Source organism: Motacilla alba, chromosome 1A (genome assembly GCF_015832195.1).
Source record: "Motacilla alba alba isolate MOTALB_02 chromosome 1A, Motacilla_alba_V1.0_pri, whole genome shotgun sequence".
Taxonomy (NCBI): Eukaryota; Metazoa; Chordata; class Aves; order Passeriformes; family Motacillidae; genus Motacilla; species Motacilla alba.
In genome coordinates, this window is record NC_052031.1 from 67388883 (window position 1) to 67416272 (window position 27390).

At 40.7% G+C, this 27390-nt stretch overlaps 1 protein-coding gene across 24 annotated transcripts in view; it reads left to right on the top strand.

Moving 5' to 3' along the window:
• Positions 1-27390, top strand: part of CACNA1C (calcium voltage-gated channel subunit alpha1 C) — a 464806-nt gene that overhangs the window by 288881 nt on the left and 148535 nt on the right. For all 24 annotated transcript variants that reach the window (XM_038153847.1, XM_038153871.1, XM_038153848.1 and 21 more), the window contains exons 6-7: positions 9441-9602; positions 11234-11430. In XM_038153847.1, coding sequence (XP_038009775.1) covers positions 9441-9602; positions 11234-11430 — 359 coding nt within the window. The remainder of the gene's footprint in view (positions 1-9440; positions 9603-11233; positions 11431-27390) is intronic.

Genomic DNA, 27390 nt, shown 5'->3' on the forward strand with positions numbered 1-27390 from the left:
CTCAGATTTGTCTGGCCGTGTCCTTTTTTTTCAATCATTTAGGAAGAGAAAACAAATCCCACATGTGCACCAAGACAGTAACACAGCAATGATCCCACATTGTGGGGTTTGCATCAGCTCTTTAATTACCTGATCAGGTAGCTTTCTACTGTTAGATTTTCAAAATTCTCCTAGAAACCCTCCATGACAGTGATTTGAAAATGCCACACTGTGTCTCTCCAGAGCTCAGTCCCATCTGTGCTCATTAAGCACTATCCCAACTTGAGAGCTTGGGTCAATTTTCCTCTCCAGGGCTATACAGCCTATTATTTGTCACATACAGTGCTGTACTTCTTCACAGTCATCTAAAGATAAAGTTTTATATTTTATCCAATATTTTGTTGTAACCTTTTCTATCATGAGAAGTTCAAACTTTGTGTTGCTCATAGTAAGCCACTTGTTGTTTGCTGGAGCATTTAACCTGCAAGAAGATCGATTTCTTTCATCAATATTATTTTCTCCATATAGTAAAAAAGCTGTAATCTTATCATCCCTGGCTGGACTTCTACATTTACTGAATCCCTGTTAACATTTGTTAACTTTTAAGCTTTTGCCTTTTCTAAACCTGTTCACAAGTGATGAGTTAGAACATCTGGAGAAGGACATCAAACAAATAAAACACTCTTTATTATTTATAGTAGAGAAAGGAGGCTAATGTCCACTTACCTGAGGAATTCTGTCAATAAACTGTAAAAAACGTTAACAATTTTATAAAGGTGTTTGTAACCCAAATGTCATTAATCTTCCACTCAAATGATTGAGACCCAATTGCTTTGAGCCCATTTCTGGTACCATGAAGCCTTAACACTTCCAGGTTTTCCAAGTTCCTTGTTTGCAAAACTATTTCCTTAGGACTTGTGTTAGGACATTTTTCAGAGTTGCATACAACAGCATTTGACACCCTCAAACAAAGCTTTTCCATCATTATCTCAGTTCAGAGGTTGTTTGACTCTTGGCTTGGGTTTTGTTTTTTATGTTCACCTGTCCAGATTGAAGAGAGTACATCGTGTTGACATATTCCTACCCAAGTTTTCTGGTTGAACCCAGTGGCATGGGACTGGACCAAAATTTCCCTCTGTAAATATTGTTCCCTGTCACAGCTGTGCTTGCGTATGAAGAAATTTGAAAAATAGAAATGTGATGGGTCATTTCACTGAGAACTGGGGCAGTCTTTGGGCCAGACTCTCTTTGGGTTTGGATAGCTCTGTAGGAAGAGGAGCCAAGAAAAATTCTTCCTTTCTGTGGTCCTTCACAGTGGTTAAGAACAGATAAAACCTTTACAGTGACCCCATGAATGGTTTTCTCAGTCCATGATCATCCTGTCAGCAGAAAATCAAAGCTATTTCCTGGGAAATAGTGACAGCTGATCCTTGCTGGCCTAGGAACTGCCAGAGCTCCTGAAGGCCTTTTACCTGCCTTAACTTTAATCCATCTTCAGAAGTCTCTGTCTGGCAGAGAGTATTTGACCTGAACCTCCCCACTCTGTGTAAGACTACTTGGCAGCACACTGTGGTCTTTGTTCAAAACAGCTTTGGAGTTTGCTCACTGAACTTCGTTTTGGTTTTGTTCAAGATGGCCTTTTTTCTGTAATGTGGAATTTTCTGTGGGCACTCAGTTGCTGCTTTTCTCTCCATGCTCTTCCTCTATCTTCAGGTAGCTGCATGGGAGGGACACCACATCATTTTTGGGTTTGATTTTTTTTACATTTAAAGTCTGAAGATCTTGTGTGGATCTCCTCCTCAGCTGAACTGGGCGAAAGTCAAATGGTTAGAGAGCAAGTCTGAATTTGCAGGAGCTACCTCTTATGTTGGAACTGGAAAGATGAAGAAAATATTTTTAGTCATCAAGCAACTTTATAAGAAAGTGTACACTTACATACTTTGAACAGAAGGCTACTAAAAAAGTTAAAGCCCCCCAGGAAGAGAGAGGGATGCTTCTGTGGGTGGTACTAGAGGTCTCTTCCAGCAGAGTCCAGGAGCCCAAGCCATGTGTACATTTATCCAGGCATCCTCCTCAAGCTGGGGCTGTGTGCCTCAGGACAAGCTGCATTGTGTGCCCAAGTCAGGTCACTCTGGCAGGCAGAGGATGCTCGAGCTGAACTGCTTCCCAAGAGAAAAGGATCCAGAAAGAAGAGCTGGGGTTTTGTTGTGGCTTTTGGTTTTGTTCTGCTGATCCTTTCTCAGCTCAAAGGATGAGGCAAGGGTGGTATTGCAAGACCTGGCAAACATAAAGCAATTGTGTTCACATCTACATGCCCATTTGCACAAATCCCCTTGTGTGTGACTATTTCAGTTTGAGAAGTCAATGAAGACATGGTTTGGAAATGCAGGAATGAGAACATCGTGAGCAATTGCCAAAACTTTCCTTTTTCTGTTTTTTACAGCACATGGTTTTGAATTGAGTGTTTGTATATGTTTAAAAGGCATTGCCTACTCAAAAGTAGTCACCCTGCAGCTTGAAAATTTTCTTTCCTATTTCTTTTCACATCAGCTAGTTTTCTGTCCTATGTTGTGTCTTTCCTTACTATTCCAAGACCTTCCTTATTATTGTTGAAATATAAATTATATCTGCAGCCCCAAGAATGCTGGGCTACACACACAGAATTTGCTTTATCTACCAATCTGCCTCTAACATTTTGAGAATCCAGCAAGACAGAAAAAGACTACCTCTCCAAACTGCTATTGTACAGCTGTCCTTAAATGAACTGTGTGATATGATTTCCCTTTGCAACACTGGTGAAAAAAGTCCTCAATATTTTTTCTCACAAATCATTGTAGATGTACTTATCTAAGATATCTTGCCATGAATGTGGACCTTTTTGCGCTAAAACTGCCTGTTGTTCTCCAGGCTTCCTTTGAAATTGCTATAAAACCTTTCATATTTATGAATATTTAATATTTTTCAATTTTCTTAGGCAACGTCTACATTTATTAAGTGATAAACATCCACTTTGGGGAATATTACTGGTTATATTGCTTGTGCTTTGGAAATAGAACTGTAGTGGCAGTCTCTCAGTGCATTGTCAGAAATAAATGTGATTTGTGGGTAGAGCTTGCTCGTGGCTGGGGATGGTGCATCAGCTCTACCACTTCAGAGTGGTTCCCAGAAGTGATCTGACTCAGGCCCTGTGCTGAGTCACAAATCCTCCCCTGCTTCCTCCTTGCTTGCACAAAGTAGTAGTTTTCTTCCGAGCTCTATTAGCAGGAAAAGAATTGCTTCCCACACCCCTGGAACTGCCTTAAGTATGAATTTTTTTTTTTTTTTTTTTACATGAGACTGTGCCTGCTCACACCCCTGGTTCAGGCACCCCGTGGGGCAGGCAAAATATATCCCTGAAAAACCAGTGGAAGAGTAGACTCAGGATACGCTTTCTCTGAAGACCTGAGCTACTACCATGATGGGAACAGGAAACTGCCCTGTCCAGGGCAATTTGATCCAAAATTGAAGAAACATGAAAATTGTGAGAGGACTCTGCTTGGCAAGGCCTGAATGTGAGTTCTGAGACCAACATCCTAAGAATGTTTCAAGCTTTGCCTGCGGAACTCAGTCATGACACGGCACTTCCAAAGCAGGCAGCAGGCAGAAGTCTGAGCCCAGAAAATGAGCTCAGATGAAGGGATGGCTCAAACTGAAAGGTGCAGTGTTTGAGTGCCCAAACACACTGCCCCTTGGACAAAAGCTGCTAGCTCCTGATGATTGCCATGGCACTCCTCATGTCCAAATAGCTCCAAAAAGTGCATTGACTGCTTCAAGAGCAGGGCTCCTGATCACTGAGTGGCCTTGCAAATAAAATATATCGTAATTTGATAGTCAGGATTGGATCTAAAAAGCCTTCGGGAAGTTAAGAAATCACAGCTCCAGGTGTGCTCAGTGAGGATGAGGAGGGATGAAGCAGCCCCCGGGGTGCTCAGTGAGGATGAGGAGGGGATGAAGCAGCCCCAGGTGTGGTCTGTGAGGATGAGGAGGGGCTGGCCCTGCTCAGGGCTGCTCTCAGGGGGGCTGCTGTGCCTGCTGGAGGGGGTGATCTCCGGGAATCTCTCAAAGGACAGCAGTGACAGCATTCCAGGGCAGGGGGAGCACCTGGGGGCTGCTGGGGCATTGCTCAGGCGTGCAAAGGGACCATCCCTGTGCCCCAGGGCAGCGCAGGAGAGGGGAGCAGCACACCTGAGCAGGTGGGGCTGCAGGGAAGATCCTTTTTCTTTCTCCTTTTGCTTTTAGCTGCCCAATCCCATCCCAGCATCTCTAGTCCCCTGCCCAGTGCCCCCAGTCCCTCTCTAGTGTGCCCCAGTGACCCCAGAGTTTGAGGGAAAAGTGATTTGAGGGGAAATTTCATTTTCCATTATTGTCTGTGTTTAAATTGCAGGGAATCCCCCTTCATCTGTGATTTTAAGGGTAACAGTTGAAAGAAAACCAACCTTTCCCATGATTTAAAGGTATTACTTGAGGAGGAATTGTTTTCTGGTTTAAATGGAAGGGGATAACCTTTCTGATGCCATTTTATGGATTTGAGTTGAGGGAAAATCTCCCATTTTTATCATCTTAAGGCTTAAATTGCAAAGGAATCTCTCTTCTCCCTTGGCTTTAAGGGTATAAATTCAGAGGAAATCCTCCTTTTCCAATATTTGAAGTATTTAAATAGAGTGGGAAAGGGAAGAAAAAGAGAGAGAAAAAAAATGGCAGGAAATGTGAGGTGAAAAAGGAGAGAAAAAAGGGCAGGAAATATGAAGGATACAAAAGGACAGGAAACCTAAGAGGAAAAGGGCAATATGAGGTAATCAACACTCATGCACTAATTAATTGGGAATTTATGAACACCACTGTGCAACAAAGAAGAGATATTATCTTTTTGAGAAAAAACCTGGCAGAATCAGTCTCAGAAAGAAGATCGGGTCTGAAAGTTCACAGTCTTGAGGAAAAAAAGGCAAGTGGGGTGTTTCTAAGAATTGTCTTACTTTTTATAGGCATGTCTTTCTTGAGAGGAATTCTTTATTGGCAAACCTACCATTAATTTCCTTGGATATGTTTCACAATGCAACAATGCCAAGTGTGTTTTAGCAGCTGGGTCTTTTTCTTGTGCCATCTTGCTAAACATTGGTTGAAATCCAAAAGAGCTTGTAAGTACACAAGGGGATGTGTAGGTAATCCCATTGCTTTAGGTGCAGACACTCACATGCTCACAGATAAAGCTCATTCTTCAATAACTGCCTGAATCAATGAGACAGCAACCAGCCCCTCTCATCATCTTCCTGAGAGAAAAACACAGCACCATACAATAGCTCTAAAACACCTGCAGCAGCCCTAAAAATGCATTTCCCATAGCTTTGAGAAAAATCAATTGGTATAACGTTTTTTCCTTCGTTCTTCCATAGTCCCTCTTCTTCCCAGCTGTATTCTAAATTTTTGGGTTAATGCAGAGGCTAAAAAGGACTTGACCTGGTATAAAAAGCAATGTTTTTCCCATGTAATAAATATTTAAAACGTTTTATCAGTGTAAATAAATGCTAAATTCTGTGAGCCCAGGGAACGGCATTAACATGTTTTGCTTGCTGAAACATTTATGGAATCAGTGTCAGCCAACAGAACAGAGCCAAAAGGATTTCTTTAAAGGTAAACTGAAGTGCTTTTAAAATAAATACCAAGAGTTGTTTAAGATCTTCAATTATTAACAGATGAAAAGTGTGAGCTGAAAAAGTGCAAACAATCCCTTTCGTTGCACTTTCCCTAATCCCTGTGCTGCTCTCTGTGTCCAGCCTGGAGTGAGCTCCTCAAGGCAGATGCTTTACCTTAACAGATGTCTGCAGAGAGTACAGCACACAAACAAGTAGATTTAGAATCCAAATATTTGAAAGCCCTTTATTTTTATATTTACTTCCCAGGACTTAAGTTCAAGACCCTGTGTTTATGGTTGGCCAGTGCTGACATTGCCAGCCTCGGCAAACAGCACTGTAAAATCTGGGCTCTGCTGTAGAAAGCAGTTATTGGCATCACCTCCTTTAAATCCAGAGGCCAGCTCTGCAGTCTGATCAGGTCACCAGGCCCTCTGATTTAATTGTGATTATCAGCTGCACTGATCATTGCTAGGAGTGCAAGCCTTACCTCCAGAAGTGAGAAAAAAATTGCCAAAGATATGCAGTGGTGTGAACACCCGTGTGGGGTGATGCCTATGTATTGCACCATGCAAAGATTAAGAGCACACATGAGCTGGGACAGAGAAATCATTCTTTTATAAGCTGAACTCTCTTTTCTTCCCCTGCATAGAGGAAGAGCCCACAAAACTGTGCAGAGTTCTCATCACTGGTTAGAAAAAATCTTTGTGGCTGCTTATAAGGGGGTGGTTCTCCTTGATTTACTCTGATCAGGAATGCATCTGCACCTCTGGAGTTTCAGAACACAGATTTGATGTGTTTGAAGTGTGTGAGGTCTTTATTAAAATAGTGGCTCTGTTCCACGTACCCATGGCTCCTCCCCTGTCCTTTAATCCCTCCTCATCTGCTCTCCCTGTTCTCCCCCTTGCCAGTACACGGAGTTTTCTGAGTGCCTGTGCATGGTTCTTTGTGCCATTCCTTGCAGCAGCTCTTTGTGCTGCAAGAGGCTGCCTGACAGAATAAAGCAATTTGCAGGCAGCAGCTGTGTTGCAGCAATGAGCTCAACAACAGTGTGGGGAACCTGGTGATGTGCATGGGTCTCTTGCCCCTCTGCAGATAGCATCCATTACATCTCCTGAGGGCATTTGTAAAGTTGCCACATAGTGGCTTTTAGATTTTAGAAACTCTCCGAATGCTTTGATGGTAACATATTTAAGTTTGCCAATTACTGGAATCATCTAGATTTAAAAACAGGCTATGCCCTAAAGGGATACTGCACAGCACACACATCATTTCATGCTAAAAGCATTCAGTACCTCATGTCCTCTTCAAAGTTGGCTTATTATCCTCAAGAAGATTTTCTCTAAGCTGGCTGAAGGTGCTGTACATTTTCTGGTGGTACATGTTCTCCTCAACCATCTAAACATCATCTCAAGTTTATGGTGCAAACCTTTGTTTTCACAAACACTGCTTTGCTAACAGAAAGGGCATTGCTTTGTGCAGATCTTATCTTCTCTGGACATCTGTAGTAGGCTGAAGCACTTTCATGCCATGGGTGTTAATGAAGCTGTTTTTAAAATGAGAGAGCTTTTTAGTTCATCTTTTTGTCTGTCCTCAGTACCCTCTCAAGAGTACTAGGTATAACCTAATTGAATGCTAAAATTAATTAATAATAATAATAATTAAGGGCAAATTACATAAAACCTGGTATTAGAACTCTTAACTTCATAAGCTTGGCTACATTTTGGATTAACAAGACTCCTAATGTAACTGAAAAGGGAGGCCTTTATTTGCTTTTGTGAAGATTTATTTGAAACAACAAATATTTCAGTCTGCAAAGTTTGTGGGGTTTTTGCAGCCATCTGTGTAGTCTTTTAACTTCCTTGCACTGTTGTACCTTGTTTGGGAGAAGGTGAGACATTGTTTTAATTTTCTGGGGAATGTAACATTTCTGACAGATGCAAAGAACTGGAGCAATGCTGCTGTTGACTGCACTTCATTTTCTGTGCATATTTAGAATTAGTAGACTGAAAGACGTGGGCATTTAGAGGAAAAGGTTGCCTGCCTCATGTAAACACAGCCATTTTTCTTCCCCAGAGATATTGCTAATTGAGAAAAGCACCCAGAGGCAACTGAGCAAGCAGAGTGGCCCACTCTGGCACAGGATGTTTTGATGCTGTCAGTAATGCAGTTCATGTAGGAGTCTCTGAGAAAGCCAGAATGTTTCATGCTGACTGGCACTACCTTTGGAGAGATAACTGAACCACCTGTAGACACCTGAAAAAGTGTTCTGACACCTGAGAGATGTTAGAATCCAGCCTATATTTGCCAGCAGCAGTGAGGGATGGTGCTGGCCAGGGCAGCTGATGCCACATTTGGTTGCTTCTGCTGTGTTCCATCCCAGCTGTGGAGCAAAGGCAGTCTCAGCCTTAGCTGTAAGCTGACAAGTGGATTGCTTACAAGGGAAAGTGCTTGTCAAGAGATGTGTCATCCTCATTAGAAAGTATTAAAATTAGTTTGGGAGAAAAAAAAAAGTCTAAGATCTTAGATGATAGATCTTAAAAGTTATTAGTTATCACAAGCTCTCTTGGCAGATGTATAACAGACATTTACAACTCATGAATCACATTTTTCAAAAATCACAGCTAATACCAACTTCTCTGAGGAGATGACAGCATTTGCAGGAGACATTAATGACTTCTGGCTCTCAGTCATTGCAAAATCATGAGCTTGTAATTGTTCTGATCTGGCTATTTGTAGACTATAGATTTCTAGAGGCCTCTCAATACCTCCATCATTAATAACTTGCCAGTGACAGTGATTGCCATCATTCCTACTCAAAGTGATAACTTTAAGATCTTTGTACATGCAAATCCTTACTAAAGGCTTATGAGGCTGGCTTTATTATTCTGGTTTTTCAAAATGAGGAGAAGGAGACAGAGGGAGGCACAGGAACCTGCAGCTTGAGTCAAGTGCATCTGAGGGTACAGCTGCTTAGTGATTTAGAAAACTTGTCTACAAGTCACCTTTCCTGGGCCATTCTGGGAATGTCTGGCTTGCTCATGATTAGGACTTTCAACATTAACAATCATGTAATCATATTTTGCTCATATCCATTTCTGGGCATCCTCTGTTAAAGGGTGATCCATAAATTTTGGGACAAAACCAGAACATCTGGCTCTGACTCTCCCTCTGTTGAGACTGAAGTTAGATGAGGTGGATGTGGAGCACAGGACGATCCAAAGAGGACTGGGAGCTCTCACTCAATATGGGTTTGGTGATTCTTGGGCATCTCAGGCTCTGCCTGGGAGTGGCTTGACTTCTGGAAGCCCCCAGCATCAGAGCAAGGACATGACTTCAGTTTGCCACCTCTCCCCATGCTCTGAAGTGCAGCTCTGAGCACCCCAGCGTTTGCCCCCTCGTGTGCATCATGGTTCTTGTCCCTCTTCAGGCCTGGTTGTTCCTTGTTTTTCCCCTGCTTTAACTGTCCTCAACACCATGTGTGCAACACCTTAGGTCTGCTTTTCAAGAACAAGCAAGCTGGCTGATATATTCCCTCCTCAGGATGGGGGTATTTTGGTGACAAATAAGGTAATACCTGTTTCACGTTGGTCCGGGATCTGGAAGCAGTGGTACATTCTTGAAATGCTGGGGATTTTCTGGAGGGAGGTAATCTGTGAATTTACATCTTTGCATCATCAAGATAATGAGTTCAGGTGAGGAGGAAAAATAAAACTGAAACGCTACTGTGCAATTTATAGCCCCTCTGAATTTTGTTCTCTTGCTGATAAGTGCTTCCTTCTGTTCTCTCTGCAGGTCTCCAGGTGGTTTTAAATTCAATCATCAAGGCCATGGTCCCTTTGTTGCATATTGCCCTGCTGGTGCTGTTTGTCATTATTATCTATGCCATCATTGGACTGGAGTTATTCATGGGGAAGATGCATAAGACCTGCTACCATGTGCAAGGGGGACTGATAGGTAAGGGGAACACACACAAGCATACAAGATGTTCAGAGGGAGGCTTTTCCCATGTGTAACAGGGCATTTCTTCTGGCACAGGAGATGGGTGGCTCTTGCTCACTGCTCATGTACTTCTTAGGGGTTTCACAGTTTCACCGCTGCAGATTGAGCTACACAGGAGATGGTGTCACAGAAATGAACACCTCATATATTTTATTATTAATGTCACACACAAATGCATCTTTGTTTTAAACCAGTATCATTGTAAAGGAATACATAATTCAGGACAGTACTTTTTTTTTTAAGTCACAGGCTGCAACTTTGGTTAGAAGTGCAACCAGAAAGAAAATTAAATCATATTAATGGGAAGAAACTTTTTTACATCAAATCCATCATGAAATTTATTTATTTCATATTATTTGCAGAAAGAAATATTCACATTTCAAAACAATTCAATTGCACTGTCACTCATGTAACCATCTGTTAATTTTTGTTTGATTTCTTGATCTTGAACAGCAGCTCTTTCTCATGTGATAGAGGGTATTAATGCCTAGTACCCAGTTCAGCTCATAACAAAACAGTGTACAGCAGAAAATTTTTTCAAAAGTTCTGCATTTTCTGCTTTTATAATGTTGGCAGATTTCATTTCCTGGACATGATGCTAGAACTATAATGAGCTGTCACTGTGGTTTGCATCTTTAAAGTGGGTGTATTTTTCTCCATTCTGTCTGGAAGTATTTACATTACAGCGTCTAATTCTGATATTACTGTTTCTGGCATTCTTTCGTGATCAGAATGTGATCACAATTTCGGAAAATTACACTGTTTACCATATAATAAGATGAGAAGCAAACATAATTACCCACTCCCCTACATGTACATACATACCTGCTTCTGTTAAAAATGCAGCACTAAGATCTGAAATCTGTATATTTTTTAAAATCACATTGCAGAAGTTACTGTGCTTATAAAGATGCTTTCTGGAGCATTCTTTATATACCAAAGCATTTAGTTTGCTTTGTTGTATAGGTTGTCAGGTCTTTGAAAACACCTGTACAGAATAAGGGGTGGATAATCAAGCAGCAGTCTTAAAGTTCCTGAGTGCCATCGGGCTACTGATAAAATGCCACAAATCATCTAAATGCCAAAAGAGCAGAGCCCCAGACACTCCCTGCTGTAATTCAGCAGTGGCCCAGTGCCACATCAGCCTGTCTCCAGAGCACTGAAGCCTGTCTGCTGCAGGGGCTCAGCCTCCTGCAGCAGTGCCAGTGCTGTGCCTCACAGATTAACCCAGATGCCAGGTGGCTGCAGTAGGAGAAAGCTGGCCATGACACACAGCCTAATGAAACATGATAGGCTTGATCTGATGTTCCCTGTCATGTTGAAAGGCATGAATTCTTCCTCGCAGGAGGGTATGCTTTGGGGGAAAAAAAAAGTTCATCTCTGTTTTGACTATAAAATTTGACAGCTTGGCTATTATTTTTTGCAAAAAGAAAGTGAAGCTCGACAGCGAGCAGTTGCCTGTGTATTCCTGAGAAATCTGTCAAACTCACTGTGAAATACATTTGTTGAAATCTGATATCCTTCACTTACTTATCAGTGTGGCAAACGGTTTCCTTCAGCTGTTTTCTCCCCTTCTCTCCCTCAAGATACACCTGCAGAAGACGATCCGTCTCCGTGCGCCCCCCAGTCTGCCCACGGGCGGCAGTGTCAGAACGGCACCGAGTGCAAGGCGGGCTGGGAGGGACCTAAGCATGGCATTACCAACTTTGACAATTTTGCTTTTGCCATGCTCACGGTGTTTCAGTGCATCACCATGGAGGGCTGGACAGATGTGCTCTACTGGGTACGTATCCGAAAATGACGGGCTGAGAGTCCTGCTCGTGCTCGCAGCTCTGTTGAAACTTGGGGGCTTTAGCTTTCTTGCTTGTTCTCTAGAGTGAAGGCATGGTTGCTAGCATGGAGCTTGAATTAACTCAGCTTACTGCTCAGTAAAGTGGAGGGGTTATCTGGTGCAATGAAACCAAATGTAAATGTTGACTTTCCATTGATATTTTAATTTTGAATTATGGCAGATGGCTTATTGATTTGAAGGTTTGCAATGTACCTTGGTTGAGGAGAAAGTCATTGAAAGACCCTCTCTGCAAGAGTGAAACATCTTGTACATCTCCAGATTACTGATGTAGGAGAACTTGTCACAGCCAACCATGTGCTCTACCCATGGCATTTGTGTTACAAAGGCATTACACTGATCAGCTCATAGGTTTTATAAGAAAGGCCTCACAAATTCCAGCAGTACTGCTGATTATGACTTTTGTCACAGAAGAATTTATTCTAATGCTATTAGCTCTGATACTGGTATCAATCATACTCATACACATGTTTAATCAAAATATGATATTACCTGTAATATAAATGGAGACTCATCTTGTCCTGTAGCCTAATTCTGGGCATTTCCTCAGCTTTAGTTTGTACCTTTTAATTCCTAATGTACTGGGAAATTCGCTACAATACAATTATACTGCTGGAGTTAATATCAGGTTTAACTTTCACCAGTAAATCATAGATAAATGTGTTTCTGGATGCAACTCTGGCCATCAGCTTTTGCAGCAGTATGTTATGACCTAGGGCTTTCATTCATACACAGCACAGTCTTGTCTGTGTAAGACTGACCCAGACTCACACCAACTTGTAAGTCTGGCATGTCATGACACACCTGGATCTCCAGATGGTCGGGTGTGTAAAATGCATGATGCAGTTTGACTCGAGAAGGCTCAAAGCACACAAAAGGATAATCTGGACTGAGGCAGCTTGCACTGTTAGTCAACAAGCTTCTCTCTTACACATGAGCCCAAAGCTGCCTTTTACCCACAAGTGATTTAGAGTTTGCAAGATTTCCCTTTGAAGATTTAGCTTATCTGCCAAGGATGGTCTCTGTGTGGAACAGCTAGAAGTTGTCTCTCTATCTTCTTAAGCTTAGATTAGAATAGTGACTATAGCTTCCTTTTAATGCCTGAGATAAAGGGCAGAGATCAAACCACAAGGGGAGTCTGGGTCTCAGAGAAAAAAAATGACATTACTAGAAAAGAGGGTATAAATTAATAAAATAATGAAGAGCAGAAGTTAAAGTCAGAAGAAAAACTGAGCAAAACTGCTCCACAGTTCAACTATGGCTACATATAACATGCCTGCCTTTTTACCACATTTAGCTCATATTTCTCCATATTGTGTGTGATGAAGAGGATTTATTTACAGGGAAAATGGGAGAGAGTAAATGATATCAGAAGAAGAAATTAAAGTGGTTTTGGCCCTGTATACTATTCAGAATTGTGAAACCTCTCCACAAGTTATAATCAGTTTCTCCAAAGACATGTGCTATGGAAGACCCTTCCAATTCCCACCCTTTAGGACCCATGTGTCATTTTCATGACTTGATATGAATCATGTTTAACTCATTAACAGTTACCTAATAACAGGAGCCAAAAGCACGTACTCACTTCCAAGAGATTTTCTACCATGACTGCAGCAGACAGTCTGATTTTATGGTGTCCCTGCAGCAAACTGGGTTTTACTTGATGGCTTTTGTTTGGTATTCAGCCAGCTTTTTTTTTTTTTCTCCCTAATTTTCTGAGCTGGATTTTTTTTTTCCCCTTTGGGGACAGAATGCTAAACTTAGACCTTAAAGTAATACAGATGGATGGTCATTATTTTTTGGGGCATGCATATAAGTGAGCCTTTTAGATGATGGTATTGTTAGAATGCTTGCTTTGGGAAGAGCAGAAATATTTGTTATCATCAGTTCCCAGTTATTCCTAGACAAGACTACAAAAAAGAGTTAGCACTGCAGAAAAAAAATGTCAGTAATTGAGGAGAAGGGAATTTATTTCATAAAGAAAAAAAAATATCACCTGTGTTTAAAGACCATGAAATAAAAGTTTGAGTAAATACCTGAACACCTGAGCTGGCAGACATTCTTGGTTAAGCTACTGGAAACAAGAATACTATTTCCCATTTGACTTTTGCCTCTTTGTGCTATATTGACAAAGCAGACAGAACTCAGCTCTGATCAGTGTTTGCCTTTTGGTAAGGGAGGTGCCTGAGGTGTTTCCTTCTGCAGAGGGGTCTGTGCCATGCTGGGGGCACCTACTGCAGGGCACACCTAGGAGAAACACTACTGCTTTTATATTTATATATAGAAACAGTCTCTAAACACTCACACTGTCATTTCATGTAATTTCCAGCCATATTTATTGTGGTTTATTCAGTCAGATTTAGAGTCCATGACAAGGTCATTCCAGCTTAATTTAGCCAGATCAAAAGGAAGAGTACTCTGGATAGTAAAGGATAGAAAAGATGCAACATTTCAGTTGCTGAAGGAAGAATTTTAGTGAGATAGGATACAAATACCTACCTTAAACTTACTGTGAGCCACTGTTTCCTCACTGCAGTCTGACTCATACACAACTTTATTCTCCAGTCTTTGCCTTTTTGGCTGAGGAAGAGTGGACTTGTCATAGACAACCCATTGGGAGCTGCATCTCCACAGGGTGCAGAGATAGGAGGCTATTCTCTTCTCAGCTCTGAAAAATCTCCTGAAACCACAGCGAGGTCACAAAAATTAAATTTTGCTTTATAAGGAAGTAAATCTGCACAGTTATTTAAATTAGAAATACAGAGTTTGTTGTCCAGTTTACTGAAAGTATACATAAAAAATCAGTGTAAGAAAATTTTGGCTGCAAATAGGATAGTTTTGCAGACAAAAATTTTAGGTGATGATTTTCAGAGGTCATTCATTATCCTTAGCAATGTAAGCTAATGAGCTAGTATTTAAAAGTGCTGAGAATTCAAGCACTTGAGACTGTGCAGACTGTCAAGTTCTTAGCTCCTCTGCAATTCCGGGTAGATAACAAGGTTTGAATCTGGGGTCCTGCTGGGGTCAATGGCAAAATTCCCATTAATTTCAAAAGGTCAGGATCTCACTTTGTATTTTGCAAAATCTTGATCATGCTGTTGAGATTTCTCACATGCAGTCATAGTACAATGTGAGGACTTACAGATGCTTAATCAGGGCCTTGGTATCTGTTGAGATTAGTCTTCCAAGGTCATATATGCAGATGCAGAGAGTTTTCTTTGCTCCCTTCTTAAACCTGAAAATGTGTGCCTGACCTAAAACTCAGCAGAACAACAGATGAAGCTCTGGGCTGAATGACTTGGCTGGAAGTGTTGTTGAGATGATGGAGGAATTCCCTTGCTTTGAGCTTTTCTATAAGTGCTTCTCAATTTTATCTTCTTATTTAAAAAAAAAAAAAAAAAAAGAACCCAAAAAAACCCCACAAAAACAACCAAACTTTTGACAGATTCCTAGACCTCTGCATTCCTCACAGTGGGAATGGAGGGAGCTAAGCACATTCCAGCATGTTGCCCTGAAAAATATAGTAGTCATTTCATGAAACCAGTGTCTCTTCTGTGCCACAGTTTGCAAGGTTAAAGCTGCATGTTTGAAAGTTAGAAAGCTGTGTGACCTTCCACAAGCCCTAGACTCCTAATTCACTTAATAGCTCTTCAAATTTTAACTTCAGTTTCCTGCTTCCTTCTTCATGCTTCCCAGTGCAGCCTCTCCACCTGTGCAGGGAAGCCTGTCTCCTCTCTCATGGAGTACTATTTCCCAGCTTGTGATCCACATCCTCACAAAAAGATAATCAGAGACAGGAGAGGAATAAACTTTTATTCCCTAGAAGGACTTGACATCACTAAGATCAATACACTTTCCAATCTCCTCTCTCTCTCTTAGCAGATAAGACTTGTGAGTAGATTGGTTTCTTTTGAAATGGGAAAGAAAAATGTCAGGGAAAACAGGTTGACACTGCTATCATGGAAGGTGGGATAATTACCTTAAAAGAGCCAAATTTTTAATGTGAAATAATGATATTGAACAGGATGAAAATCTGTGCAAAACAGCCTTGTTGACTCTTCACTGAAGAATTGATCTTTGTGGGAGGGAGTGTTAAGTGTTTGTAGAAACGCATCTCCTGTACTGCCTCAGTCTTACAAGTTTATTTTGTCCCATGCCAGGTGCCTTTGTCTCCAGGCAGTCAGTCCACAGAGCCACTGAGCAGACAGGCACCTCTTGTGATGTGTCACGTTATAACTTTTCCTATGCATTACAGAAGGATTTGAGGTTATTATTCTCAAAACTCTCCTTCATGTATGATCAGCCAGCATTAGCAGCTCGCTTGGTGCAAGCACCAAAGCCCATTTCTGAAGACCCATCCATCTTGGAAACTTCCAGCAGCAGATGAAAATCCAGATGTTGAAAATTGAATCATTTGCTATTTTGTAATCAGTCTCTGCTGCAGTCCATTATTTTGTATTGTCTTGTTGACTAAGGAGGAAAATTAATCTCTGAGCAGTTTATAACACAGTGTTTAAATATTTGTAGGCATTGTTTGTCTTCCCTTAATCTTTTTCTAATCTGAGGAGATTCAGTTCTTTCAACCTCCCCCAGTGGATCTTCTTTTTTAATTATTTTTAATCAGTTTGTTACTCTCCTTCAGGGGAAGCTTTGTTTCCTAGTTAAATACAATTCGGCCAGTGCCCTGTCTCTAGAAAGGTTTTCATCTTTGTGTGAAATGTGCTCTCTGCAGCTGGAGACCTGTGACACTGCATGCAAATCTATCCACTGCAGCCTCAGTTGTACATGCCTGGTCTCTCCACTGCCCTGCATCTAAGCAATTGTACATATAAATGAAAACAAAGCACAGAGAAATTGCAAAACACAACCATATGTTGTTGTATTGGGCTGTTCACATTGCTGGGTAGTGGAGAACCTGGTCCTGAATTGTTCTGCTTGCCCCTTACAGCTTGAATTCTAGGATTGAGTAATTCTGCTTGATCTGCTTGAAGATTATTAATCATCAGCAACCCTGAGCCTGCCATCAGTTTTGGAGTCTTGGCTCTGACCCATGTCATTTGGACAACACTTCAGAATACTTGGTGCAGTCTCTGAAAATAACATGCAGTGCCTCCAGGAACAATTTACCTCAAGGCTCTGAGTGTAAACTTAAGAGTGTGGTATTATTATAGATGAACTAAGGCCAAGCCTGGAAGACATCCAGGCCACTAACCTGTCCCTGGAAGATATGTCCAAACTGGCACATTATAAGTTGACTCCCTCAGATTTAAAAAATCCTTGTTAGTCTTCCCCAGCCCCTAGGCAAAAAAAATGAGTTAATAGTCTAAAACAGTGCAGAAGAGCCACCACACTGCAGCGAGAGACACAACTCGGTGAGATTAAATCCGTGTAAACCTTCAGGAGCATCACTTCCCCAGGGCAGCAAAGAGAAACACATATAGATATACATATAGGCCGTCCTGGAACTTCCCTCCACCTCTCAGTCTTTGAGATCATACTTTCAAGAGTCACTAAATCAGCTTGAAACACGGGCTTACAGTCACCCTTACAGTTCCCATCATGAAATCAGAATGGAACAAATTGAACAACAGATGTAATTTGCTTTGCTGACAGCATTGACAGATTCTGTGAGCTTTTCTCACCCCCCTCCTCCAGCCTGTTGCAGCCAATGAGGAAGACGTGAGAAATTCAGAGATATTGCCACAAAGTGGAAGACAGTAAACGCAGAGCTGCAACCCCCAATTTTCGCCAGCTGTGTTTTTCCTTCTAACCCTTTATTCTTGCAGCACTTAAGCTTGAATTAGTAAGGCTTTCCACAAAAGAGAATGATCTGATTCTAAGAATATATCTGTCTACATGTTTCCATGGTGTTTATTCCCCATCCACCTCCGCCCCTCCAAGAAAATACTGGGATTTTATTGTTGTGGGGTTGAGGTTTTTTTAATCATCTTTTTGGCAGGGGTTTGCATGAATGTGAAAAATTTACAAAGAATAAGCATGCAACTGTGAGCTGCCCATCACTGTGATTGCAGAGGTTGTTTCATCTGCATCTGCTGTAACAGTGGTGGGTAAGGGGAGAGGGGCCATAGTTCAGAGCACTGAAGGGCCACAGCATCAATGCACTGAAAAAGCAGTTTACACATTTAATTTGCATAAATGCTGACCTCAATCTGTTTTCCTTTTCCTCGTTAACAACTACACATGCAACTGTAATGGTTGCTGTTCCACTGGCTTGAAAGTGAGTAACAGCAGTGAGTAACTCATTGGCACCTGCCACAAAAACCTGCTGCTGAACATTTGTTCAATACACTTGTTGGGTGAAATGAAGTCTTTATGAGCCCTTCAGAACTCAACTTTGGACTTCTCAGCCCTCTTCCTCTATATGAAAAGAAACTCTCTATTAAAAATAAGCTTTTTTGGGTTGGTTATGGGAGGTGTTAATAGAGACCCTCTGCCCAGTGCTCCTGTGTAGGAAGGACCTTTTTAATAGCCCTGTCTTTCTGTTGCCCTTTCACTTTTCTTCCTTCTTTTGTTCTTCTTTAGACTGTATCCTAATTGCTGCTGTCTAATCACCACAGAGACTGTTCTCGTCTTTAATCTTTAATCTTTTGTCCCAGAGCTATAAAATCAAGAGCTAAACTACTGGGACATTTCTACACAATTTAGGATTTTGAGTGCTTCTGTTTGAGGGTGCACTTCTTGAGCCCTAGCACCAGTTTTATCAAGAAATGATGACTGATGCCTTCTGAAAAAAATATCATCAGATTTGTTAGCTGTGGACCCATATCTACTAGACAAAATCACAAATAACAGACTGGTTCATTACCTAGATCCTGGGAAAGAAAAAGACAAGGAAATAGGCCCAAGGTCAGGACACAAGTCATGGGTATAGAACCATTTATTAAATTATTGTTTATTTTGAGTTTAGCTTGTTTCAACATCTTGCTTTTAAGACAAAGGGTGATAAAATTAAATCTTCACCAGTCTTACTGTGAATATCAAGTCCTTCCTGCCTGCAAAGAGAATTGGTCTATTAATATTGGCTTTATTCATTGGTTCCAGAGGGATTTCTGCCTGGGCAGGATTTGAGGGCTCAGTATGATGAGTGGTCATAAGGGTGTAGTTTATCTGCACCCATGGCCCACTCTAGAACTGATATTGTACATTTTATTGAGAATTTTGGATCTGATATCACAACTGGAAACTGGATTAATTATCCAAAATGTAGAATTTTCCTAGGATTCCTAGATTCTGAACTGGATATGGAAGAACTTGGGATACACTGATCAAGTGCAAAAAAATAATTGACAGTCTTGCCTTCACTTTTTAAAGAAGGTAGTGATTATCTACATCTTACAGGGCTGTTTTTCATAATCTTTATTTTTAAGGACTTAATTAACTATGGAAATCAATGAATAGTGTGTGCTTTTATATTCCTGTGCATGCAGCAATCAGTACTGTTCTGATGTAGCTGTGGAAGAAATTGCTATCAGTCTGCACTGAGATAAACAGAAGCATTTATAAAACAGCAATACAGTTATACAGGCAGAAAATCCTTTCTGGATAATCAGCCATGCAAATGTAAACACAAAATAAACAGAGATAGGAAGGGATAGCCCAGAATTCTAAGATGAAATGAAATTTTTAGATTTGGAAACGCACTACCATAGGGGATATTTTTATGCTTGAATTGAGGACTTTATTCTTTTGGAGTGAATTTCCAAAGACTTTAAAGGGCAAAAAGGTTTTTACATAACTGAGTAGCAGTAAGAGACGGAACTGCTGCAGTGGCTGTAATGAAAGAACTGTGGCTAAATAGCCTTTGGGCTCTTGGATGACTTTTCCAAAGCCCAACCTTTTCTTTTAAAGAGAAAAAAAAAAAAGTTGTGGGACACAGATTATGTGGGAATAAGGCAACTCACATAAATCTCTGTGACTTTTACCTCTGGAGCTCTGAATTCAAATCCTGATTAAGTCACACGAGTCCAAACAATTTTTGGAGGTCACTCCATGGCATTTCTGTAAATTGCAAATTCACTCAACAAGCACCCATGTAATCAGTCACGGGAGAGAAAGGAGAGCCTTCATGGCCCCTCTGCTTTGGCAGAACACTGCAGGTGGACCGATGGCAGGAACCTCCTCTAAGCAGATCCCCTGTTCAGGAACCATGGAGAGAAGAGTGCTAAGCAGGCCAAAGTAATACCACTATTGATGGCAGCTGCTGAGTGCAGAAGAGGCAGGGAAAATGATCTGTCGGTCATTTGTATCAACAAGCAGAATGGATCAAGAGCAAGGGCTTGGCACAGCAGACTGCAGGATGTGTTTGTGGAAGGTCCTGAAGACCTGCTCAGTCTGGACCGCACATCTTCAAGAGCCCAGCCTGGGTCTGTGTCTGGCCTGTTCTTTCCACACTGGTCTGTGTGACCCAGACAGCTTCAGAGCACACAGAGTGACCTGAGCCACCAGTGAAAAAAACCAACTAACTTCTGAGGGAACAGTTTCAGGGGAATTTTTTACATCCTCAAAGTGCAGCTGTTTCAGCATGCTCTAGAATTTGAGTTGCTTTATCACTTTGCAGTAATTGAATTTCAATATTTCACTGTTGGTTAGCATGTTGCATGTTAAACTGAATTGAGATACATTCAATTTTTTTTCTCTCTTTTACATATTAAGCCTGGAGAAAGTGAGTGAGGTGGCAAAGCAAGAGTTTTATTGGAGCTTAGAATTTTTTCTTTGATGTAAGGATTTCTTGCTGTGTAACTGATGTTTTTAGTGGGAGTTCAGAATCCCTGTATTGCCCAAACATGCTGCAGAGATATCTAACACCCTCCAGTTTTCACAGAAAAACAGAGAAGTCCCTCAAGAAAGCACAAAATTACAGGTGGGATGGGAGGATGGTAGCTTCCTGATTATTTTTGTTTCCCCTCCCCTAGCTGACTAGAGGAATTTCCCAGAGGTATTGTCCTAACAAAATTTAACATGCTGAGATTTTGTCAGCAAATCCACTCTTGAGATAGCTGATTTGCCATGATGATGCATGTCCCTTTGGAGCACTACTAGCTGCTAATAAAAGTTGCCACTTTGTGAAAACAAAGGCCAGCAACACTGCTGGGATCTTTTAAGTGAAGGGAGAGCTTAATGTTTTTTTCCTCTGTCTTGAGAAGTGTGAAGTCAAATGGCCTTTGCCATCTGTTGAAGTTGTACAGTAAACTTGGGTGAAGGCCATTTGAAACCACAGATTTAACTAGGACACTGCTAAACACATTCAGCATTTCCCCTCTAGTGCTGAACAGGGTGTTGATTCTAGGTTGGTGGTTGGACTTGATCTTCAGAGGTCTTTTCCAGCCTTAATGGTTCTATCCTTCCCTACCTCTCCAGCAAGCACAAACTGCTGTGCTGGAGAAGTATGGGATCAGGAAGCATTTTCAACAGAAATAACTTGCAGTGGAAAGCAGCTCAGCTGAACCACTGTGTGCCACAGACATTTTGACCTGCTGGTATTTGAATGCAAGCTGTAATTCTCTTCCTTACCCTCAGACAGAGACCTTGTTTTTTTTTATAATGGCTGGGTCTGGTAAAGAACATCAGACTGTAAAAAACAATGTGCGCCCAAGCTGAAAACAGATGAAATATGAATGCAGAACTTTACTAATGAATGAAATAATGTTGTGGAGTTCAGTGCTTATATACTGAGAGCTGAAAAACACAGTGGAAGGACTCAGTGACAACATACAGTCAGTATCAGTCATCTGGGACCACATAGATGAAAGTCTGGTCTTTTTCTATGCTACTCTGACTTTATACAGTCTTTCCCAGCTGATAAAATGTGCATATCTGTGAAAAGGGGCCTGTATTTAATGAGTGATGAAAATGTGCTGCTACAAAAAATAAGTGTGGCAAATTCTACTGGTAGCAATGCACTTCCCTCAAACTGCATGGAACTAAAGCAAACATGGTTTGCTCCATGTAACACCAAAATGACTTTCCTGTATAACTTTAGAAAAGCTCATATGAGCTATTTTACATGTTTTCACTTTGCCATCGAGCAGTGACCTGGTTGTGAGGCAGAGCTGATCTCAGATCCCACCTTGCTCTTGAGCAGGTAGCAGCAGGTAGGACCCTCCTGTGGGACTCCTGCCTTTGCACAGTGACCCCAGAAAGCTCAAAGCAGTCAAGGTGGATCTCCTGCAGGAGTTCTCTCATGTTGTTCTGTCCCATGTTCTCTCACGGCTCTGGAGATTGAGCCCAGCACTGCTTCCATTTGTCTTCTGGGCAGGACTGTGTGGGGAAGCTTGGTCACTTCTGGAGACTGCACCCTCTTGTCAGGGAGATCAGGCAGTGTAGCCATGGACCATACCTATACCAAAAGCTTTTTAATTAATAAACCAGAAGTTATGCTTCATCTGGATCAGAGCAGGTGTATTTGGGTGAGGACATTTATAACAGATTCAACATCTTTGAACACCTTCTACCTTTGCTAGGAGAGGTGAAGAAGCAACCTCTGCAGACTTCCCATTCTCACATCTGTCTGCCACCTTGCCCTTCTCTCTTTTGGACTCATCTTCCATTGCTGCAGTTTCTTTGATTCTTTCTCAAAGGTTCTCTGTTGCAAATTAATCTTGATGCTTCTGTTGTCCTCATCAAGGCAGTTCTTTCTCAGTTAATGGCTCCATTTAGCTCCTGCAGAGAATTCTCTACAAATTGCCAATGTTTCTGCCTCAGAGTGAAATTTTAATTTGCTCTTTCCATCACTACAGAGTATACAGAACGATTGGGGAAAAAAAGCTAAACATTGGAGTCCTCTTATTTTTCCTACTGTCCTACTATTTTTCCAATATATGATGAATCTTGCCTAAATTATCCTACAGTGGCTCTATAACAGAATAACCTGTCTGGAGTATTCTCTGCCCTGGTTCATGATCCCTGTGCCCTTGTCTTCACCCAGCTCTGTCTTGCCTTTCTCATGCAGACATTAAAAAGTTATATGTACCTAGAGAATGCACATACAGAATTTGTAAAATTCCATCGTTGAGGTAACACAGTAAGTAGAGCTTTAAGAGCTTGGAGAAGACAACTGAGCTTAAAATTTCCTTTTTCCTTCAGTACTTCAAAACAAAAGAAATGTGATTGTCAAAACAGGACCAGCTGATCAAGTGCTGCTTGTTCTTTTGACTGTCATCTGTTCAAACTGAAGCTGGGTTGAACTCTTTGGTGTCCCCTTTGCATCCACCTGATAGCACCAGCTACAAAATGCAAATTTAGGAACAGTTTTAAGGAGTCCCTGTGGCTTAGAGTCCCTCTAAGATTATTAAGGTGTTGATGTTCAGCAAGAAATTCTACCCAGACTAAGAGCAAAGACATCTAGGAGCCTTTGTCTGTGTTTTCAGCCATTGCTCCTAAGTCATTAAAAGTAAGTTTAGTTTATTTTAGTTTTTATAGTTTTGCTTATTACAAAGTTAGGATTTTTTGTAATTTTTTACCCCCATCTCTCTCTCTCGAGTCAGCTCTGAGACCTTAATTTCCCACTCCTTTTCACCTGTCCTAAAGACTCAGAACATCTGAAAGACTATTCCAGGTCAACAAGATGATAATACTTTTCATGATGCACTAGAATTTATAGATGGAAATGCTTAAATGTTTTTTGTCATTTTTTAGTCACTATGTACATTAAGCTTCAATTTTTTTTCCTGAGAAATTTCTGAAGATTAACTCCTCATCATACATTCCTCCCAGTCCTGTGCCCCAGCCTATTCAAGCAAAGCACTTGTGCATATATCAGCTCATTTCCACTGGTAACAATAATATTGACCATTGGCCTCAATGGAATTATTCATTTATGTGCCTTGAATTATGCACACACACTGGATTAAAAACCAACCAAGCAAAGACAATTAATTAGATTTTAAATAATGGAGGATCTGCAAGGTGGAATCTGCATGCTTATGTAATAATGCACTAAATCCACTTTTCAGGATATGTGCTGGGCAATAGGAAATATGATCCTTTCCTTGCTCCTTCTCTGAATGGTGAGGTCAGATGAATGTGTGTTGTGTCCATAGACTTACTTGAAGTGTATGTGAGCAACCAGGAATTTATCAAGCAAAAGTATTCCTTTTTTCATGTCTTTATTGATTGATACACAGCAACCTCACACCATTCAGGCTCCAAACAAACCAGCAGGTTCAGGAGATGCAGGATTTCAGTGCTAAAGAAACAATCTCATAGTTTGCCCCACAGGTTGGAAAAAGTTGGCTTATTGAGCCTATCATACAGAGAAAGTCAATTTTAGTACTGTGTCCCTTGTAACTTAACCTTTAATTCTGTGTCACCTCATTGATATATTTCTGGGGCTTCTTTTAAGCATTTGCAGATTTGTAAAATTAGAAATTCTGAATAATAATAAGCAACTTCCTTGTTAAAAGCAGCAAGGTTTACAATACATTAAAAATTGCATAGTTAATATAATTACCACAAGTATTACATTAAAAAGTCCCATTATAACATAAGAAATGTACAGCTTAGAAATCAGATAAAAACACAATGTACAGGATTCATTACCAGAGCTAACACTAAATTTCTGCATATTTAGGGGTAGATTTATTTGTGTCACAGTCTCAATAGTCACAATCCCATTACCCACCTACAAGTTAAGACCAAATGAGACAATTCTCAGATGTCTCAGATCTCTAAGCAGAAGTTGAGAGAAAGACAGGAGTCAAACCTTCTCATCACACGTCCTCTGATACCTCCCAAGAGTTTTCAAGGCAAAGACTCAAAGTCTGCAGAGTCAAGGGTTTTAAGCCCAAATCTGGCCTGCAGTTGAGAAGTTAACCAGAAGATATTGTTTTGTTGAGCAAAAATATTTTTTTCCTCGCAAAGCAGCCTCAAAAATCCTGCCGTCACCAGTCATGTTTGTTAGCTGGATCTTGTTAGGAGCTGCCAGCAATATAATTTTTCTCATCTGGGACGAATATTTTCTTCTTCATCTGTTTCTGCTGATGCAATATATCTAGCATGAGGAAAGGTAGATCTTTCAAAGTTTTGCTTCTTCACTGGACAGATTTACAGAGACACTTTGTAGGAAATTCACCCTACCTTAATTATTTCTGAAGGTTCACTTGGATTTATGACATCATTTTTTTGTTCCCTGACATTATGAGTGCAAATTTCAAAACTAGTGAAGTTTCAGAAAAAAAAAAAAAAAAAGATTAAATGATGATGAAGTCAATGTGAAGATACAATGGAAGCCAAATAAAACAGGAGGAGTACTCTACTTCCCAGGTCACATAACCCTAGTCTGAGATGCAGGGTTTACCTCCTGTCAATGAGATAGATATTTTTTTCTTTAATATTGTTAACTCAACTATAGCTGTGAAGACTAAAGCACCATCATTTGTTTATTATATAATGGTATTATATCATAATATATTATATGTAATTATGATATTATAATTCTATATAATTATTATTGTATAACTATAATACTTATATAGAATATCTTATATATTTATTATGTTTATTTTATTTATTATTATTTGAGTTGGACCCAAGTTCTGACTAAAAAGTATGGAAGAGAACATTTTTCCCTTACAGTGCAAAACTGTGCATCATCCTATTAAAAAAAAAGGCAGAGTTTAAAGCTTTAGTTCCATGAGGTTATATGTGAATGAAATGCATTCACCCAAATATTCAGGGGAAGAGAAGGAAAATAGAGGTGGAAAAGGAAAATTTATGTTTGAAGCAAAAGCTCTTTGATAAATTTCCCAATCAATACCTGCATGGCCCTTTCTGCATCCCCTGAGCTCTGCCTGCCAGTAGCCTACCATGAGATCTTTGATCTGAGCTGAGGAAATGACTAGAGATCTTCCTACTGGCCATCACTGTTAGTTTTGGCTAGGTTATTTTCTGAGGCAGTAAATTCCAAAGATGGGTTACACAAAATAGCATTCCTATGCAAAATTTCCAAATTTGCTTCCCTTTAATTTTATTAAATGCGCTGCTCCTCTCAATGAATGTTACTCTGTGAAAGTATGGAATACTACACTTGTAGTACTAGTATTTTAAAAAGGTTATCACACCATTCTGTAGTCATTAGAAATCAATTAAAAATTTATTTGAGAAACAGAAGCCTAGCCCAGGTGCCCTAACTTACTTTCCATTAAGCTGCAACTCTTCAGCATTTCGGCATTTTCATTTTTTTATTTAGCCTGCTGCTTTCCCTTGACTGATTTCCAGCTGCCATTTTCTGTTGGATTAAACTTTTCCTGTGACCCTCTGTTGTTTTTGAAAGACATTCACCACAAAGGGTCACGGTGTGAGTGTGTGAATTGTAAAGTCAGCAGAATTCAGTGAATTGTGCCTACCCCTCCCATTAAGTGACTGAAAGCCTGTGCTTGGTGATGCTCAACCACGATGGTAATAGGTTATATTATATTGTCTTTGAACTATGGTGCCTGTGTAAGGAATGAGACACTTGCAAATGTGCCAGACTATTATCCCTGGGAAAGAAAAAAAAATGACCAAACAACTAATGCATGAATGTCTCCTGTGGCCTCACCAATGGGATTTCACCTGTGTCTCCTGAAGAACCAGAAGACAGAGGCACAAAGGTCTATTAAGAAAGACTTTTATTCCTTGGCCCCTACTGAAACTGCTGATAGTAATCGAGATCAGCAGAACACAGAATTAAAAACCCTGGTGTTATTTCTAGGTGATTACCTGGACCATTGAGAGAAAAGCCTTGGCTGAAATGCTACAGGCTTGATAGCAGTTAAGGGTGCTTGGCAAAGATGGAGCTCTTCCAGGAGACCTCATATGAGCTGAAATGACCTCCCTTTGTCATGAAACTGAGTGGTTGCTTTGACAGTACCCAGTGAGGCAGGGTAGTTTCCCACTTTGCAAATTGGAAAGCTGAGGCATAATGAGCCAAATGATGTCCCCACAGTGCCAGAGAGAGTATGTAGGAAATAATAATGAGAAGGAATCCTTATCTCCAAGCTCTCTGAGAGATGATGCATGAATGCTCTGTAATGTGCCAGCTTCCTCACTGTTGAGAATAGTGACATGTAAGTGCTGAGATGTGAGCTGTGATAGGTCGGGCAGTTTGACTCAGAAAGCAGAATTATTTCCATAAATGACAATCTGCAGCTTCCCACTCATTCTGAGCTTCCAGCTGATGTAACTGTTGTTCCATGCCTGCTTAAGTTGGCATCAGGTTGCAATCACCTGGACTGAAAGTTATAATTTGGACTTCAACTTGTTGATATTATAGTCTTTGTTTAGAACTGTGAATTTAGATGATGATCTACCTTTTCTGTTGGGATTCCTAGGGTTAGTAGTAAACACTCAGGGAGAAGTGTTGCACCAGAAAACTGAGCTGTGTACCAGGAGCTGTCCATCCTGGAGAGGCAACCTATAACTGAGTCAGTTCCTGTTCTCTGGGGGTAGCAGTACAAAATATATTTTTCAGACTTTATTTTCTGCACTCAGGAGGGTGCAAATGGCAACACTCCTGGCCTTGCTGTTACTGTTTTAAGTTTATTCCTATTCTTTCCTCCCCCCGCATTCACCAAACAACCAATTTCTCTGCATTTCTCCTGCAGCTGTTTTCCAGGAGCACACAGTAAGCTCATAGTGCACTGTTTCCTTATTGCAGGGAGGTTTTAACATAATTTAACAAACACTTAACATTGTATGATTATATAACCTACATTCCTGTCACCTGTGGGTCAGTCCCACAGGAATAATCTCACCTCATAATAATGGAATAATCTCACCTTCTACTAAAGAAAAAAAGACATGGGAGCACCAAACATAGGGAAGTCCAGCAAGAGACAGACTCAGCTGTCTGCCAAATACTGGCAGTTTCTCTCTGCTTGAGAAGCTCTCGCTGTC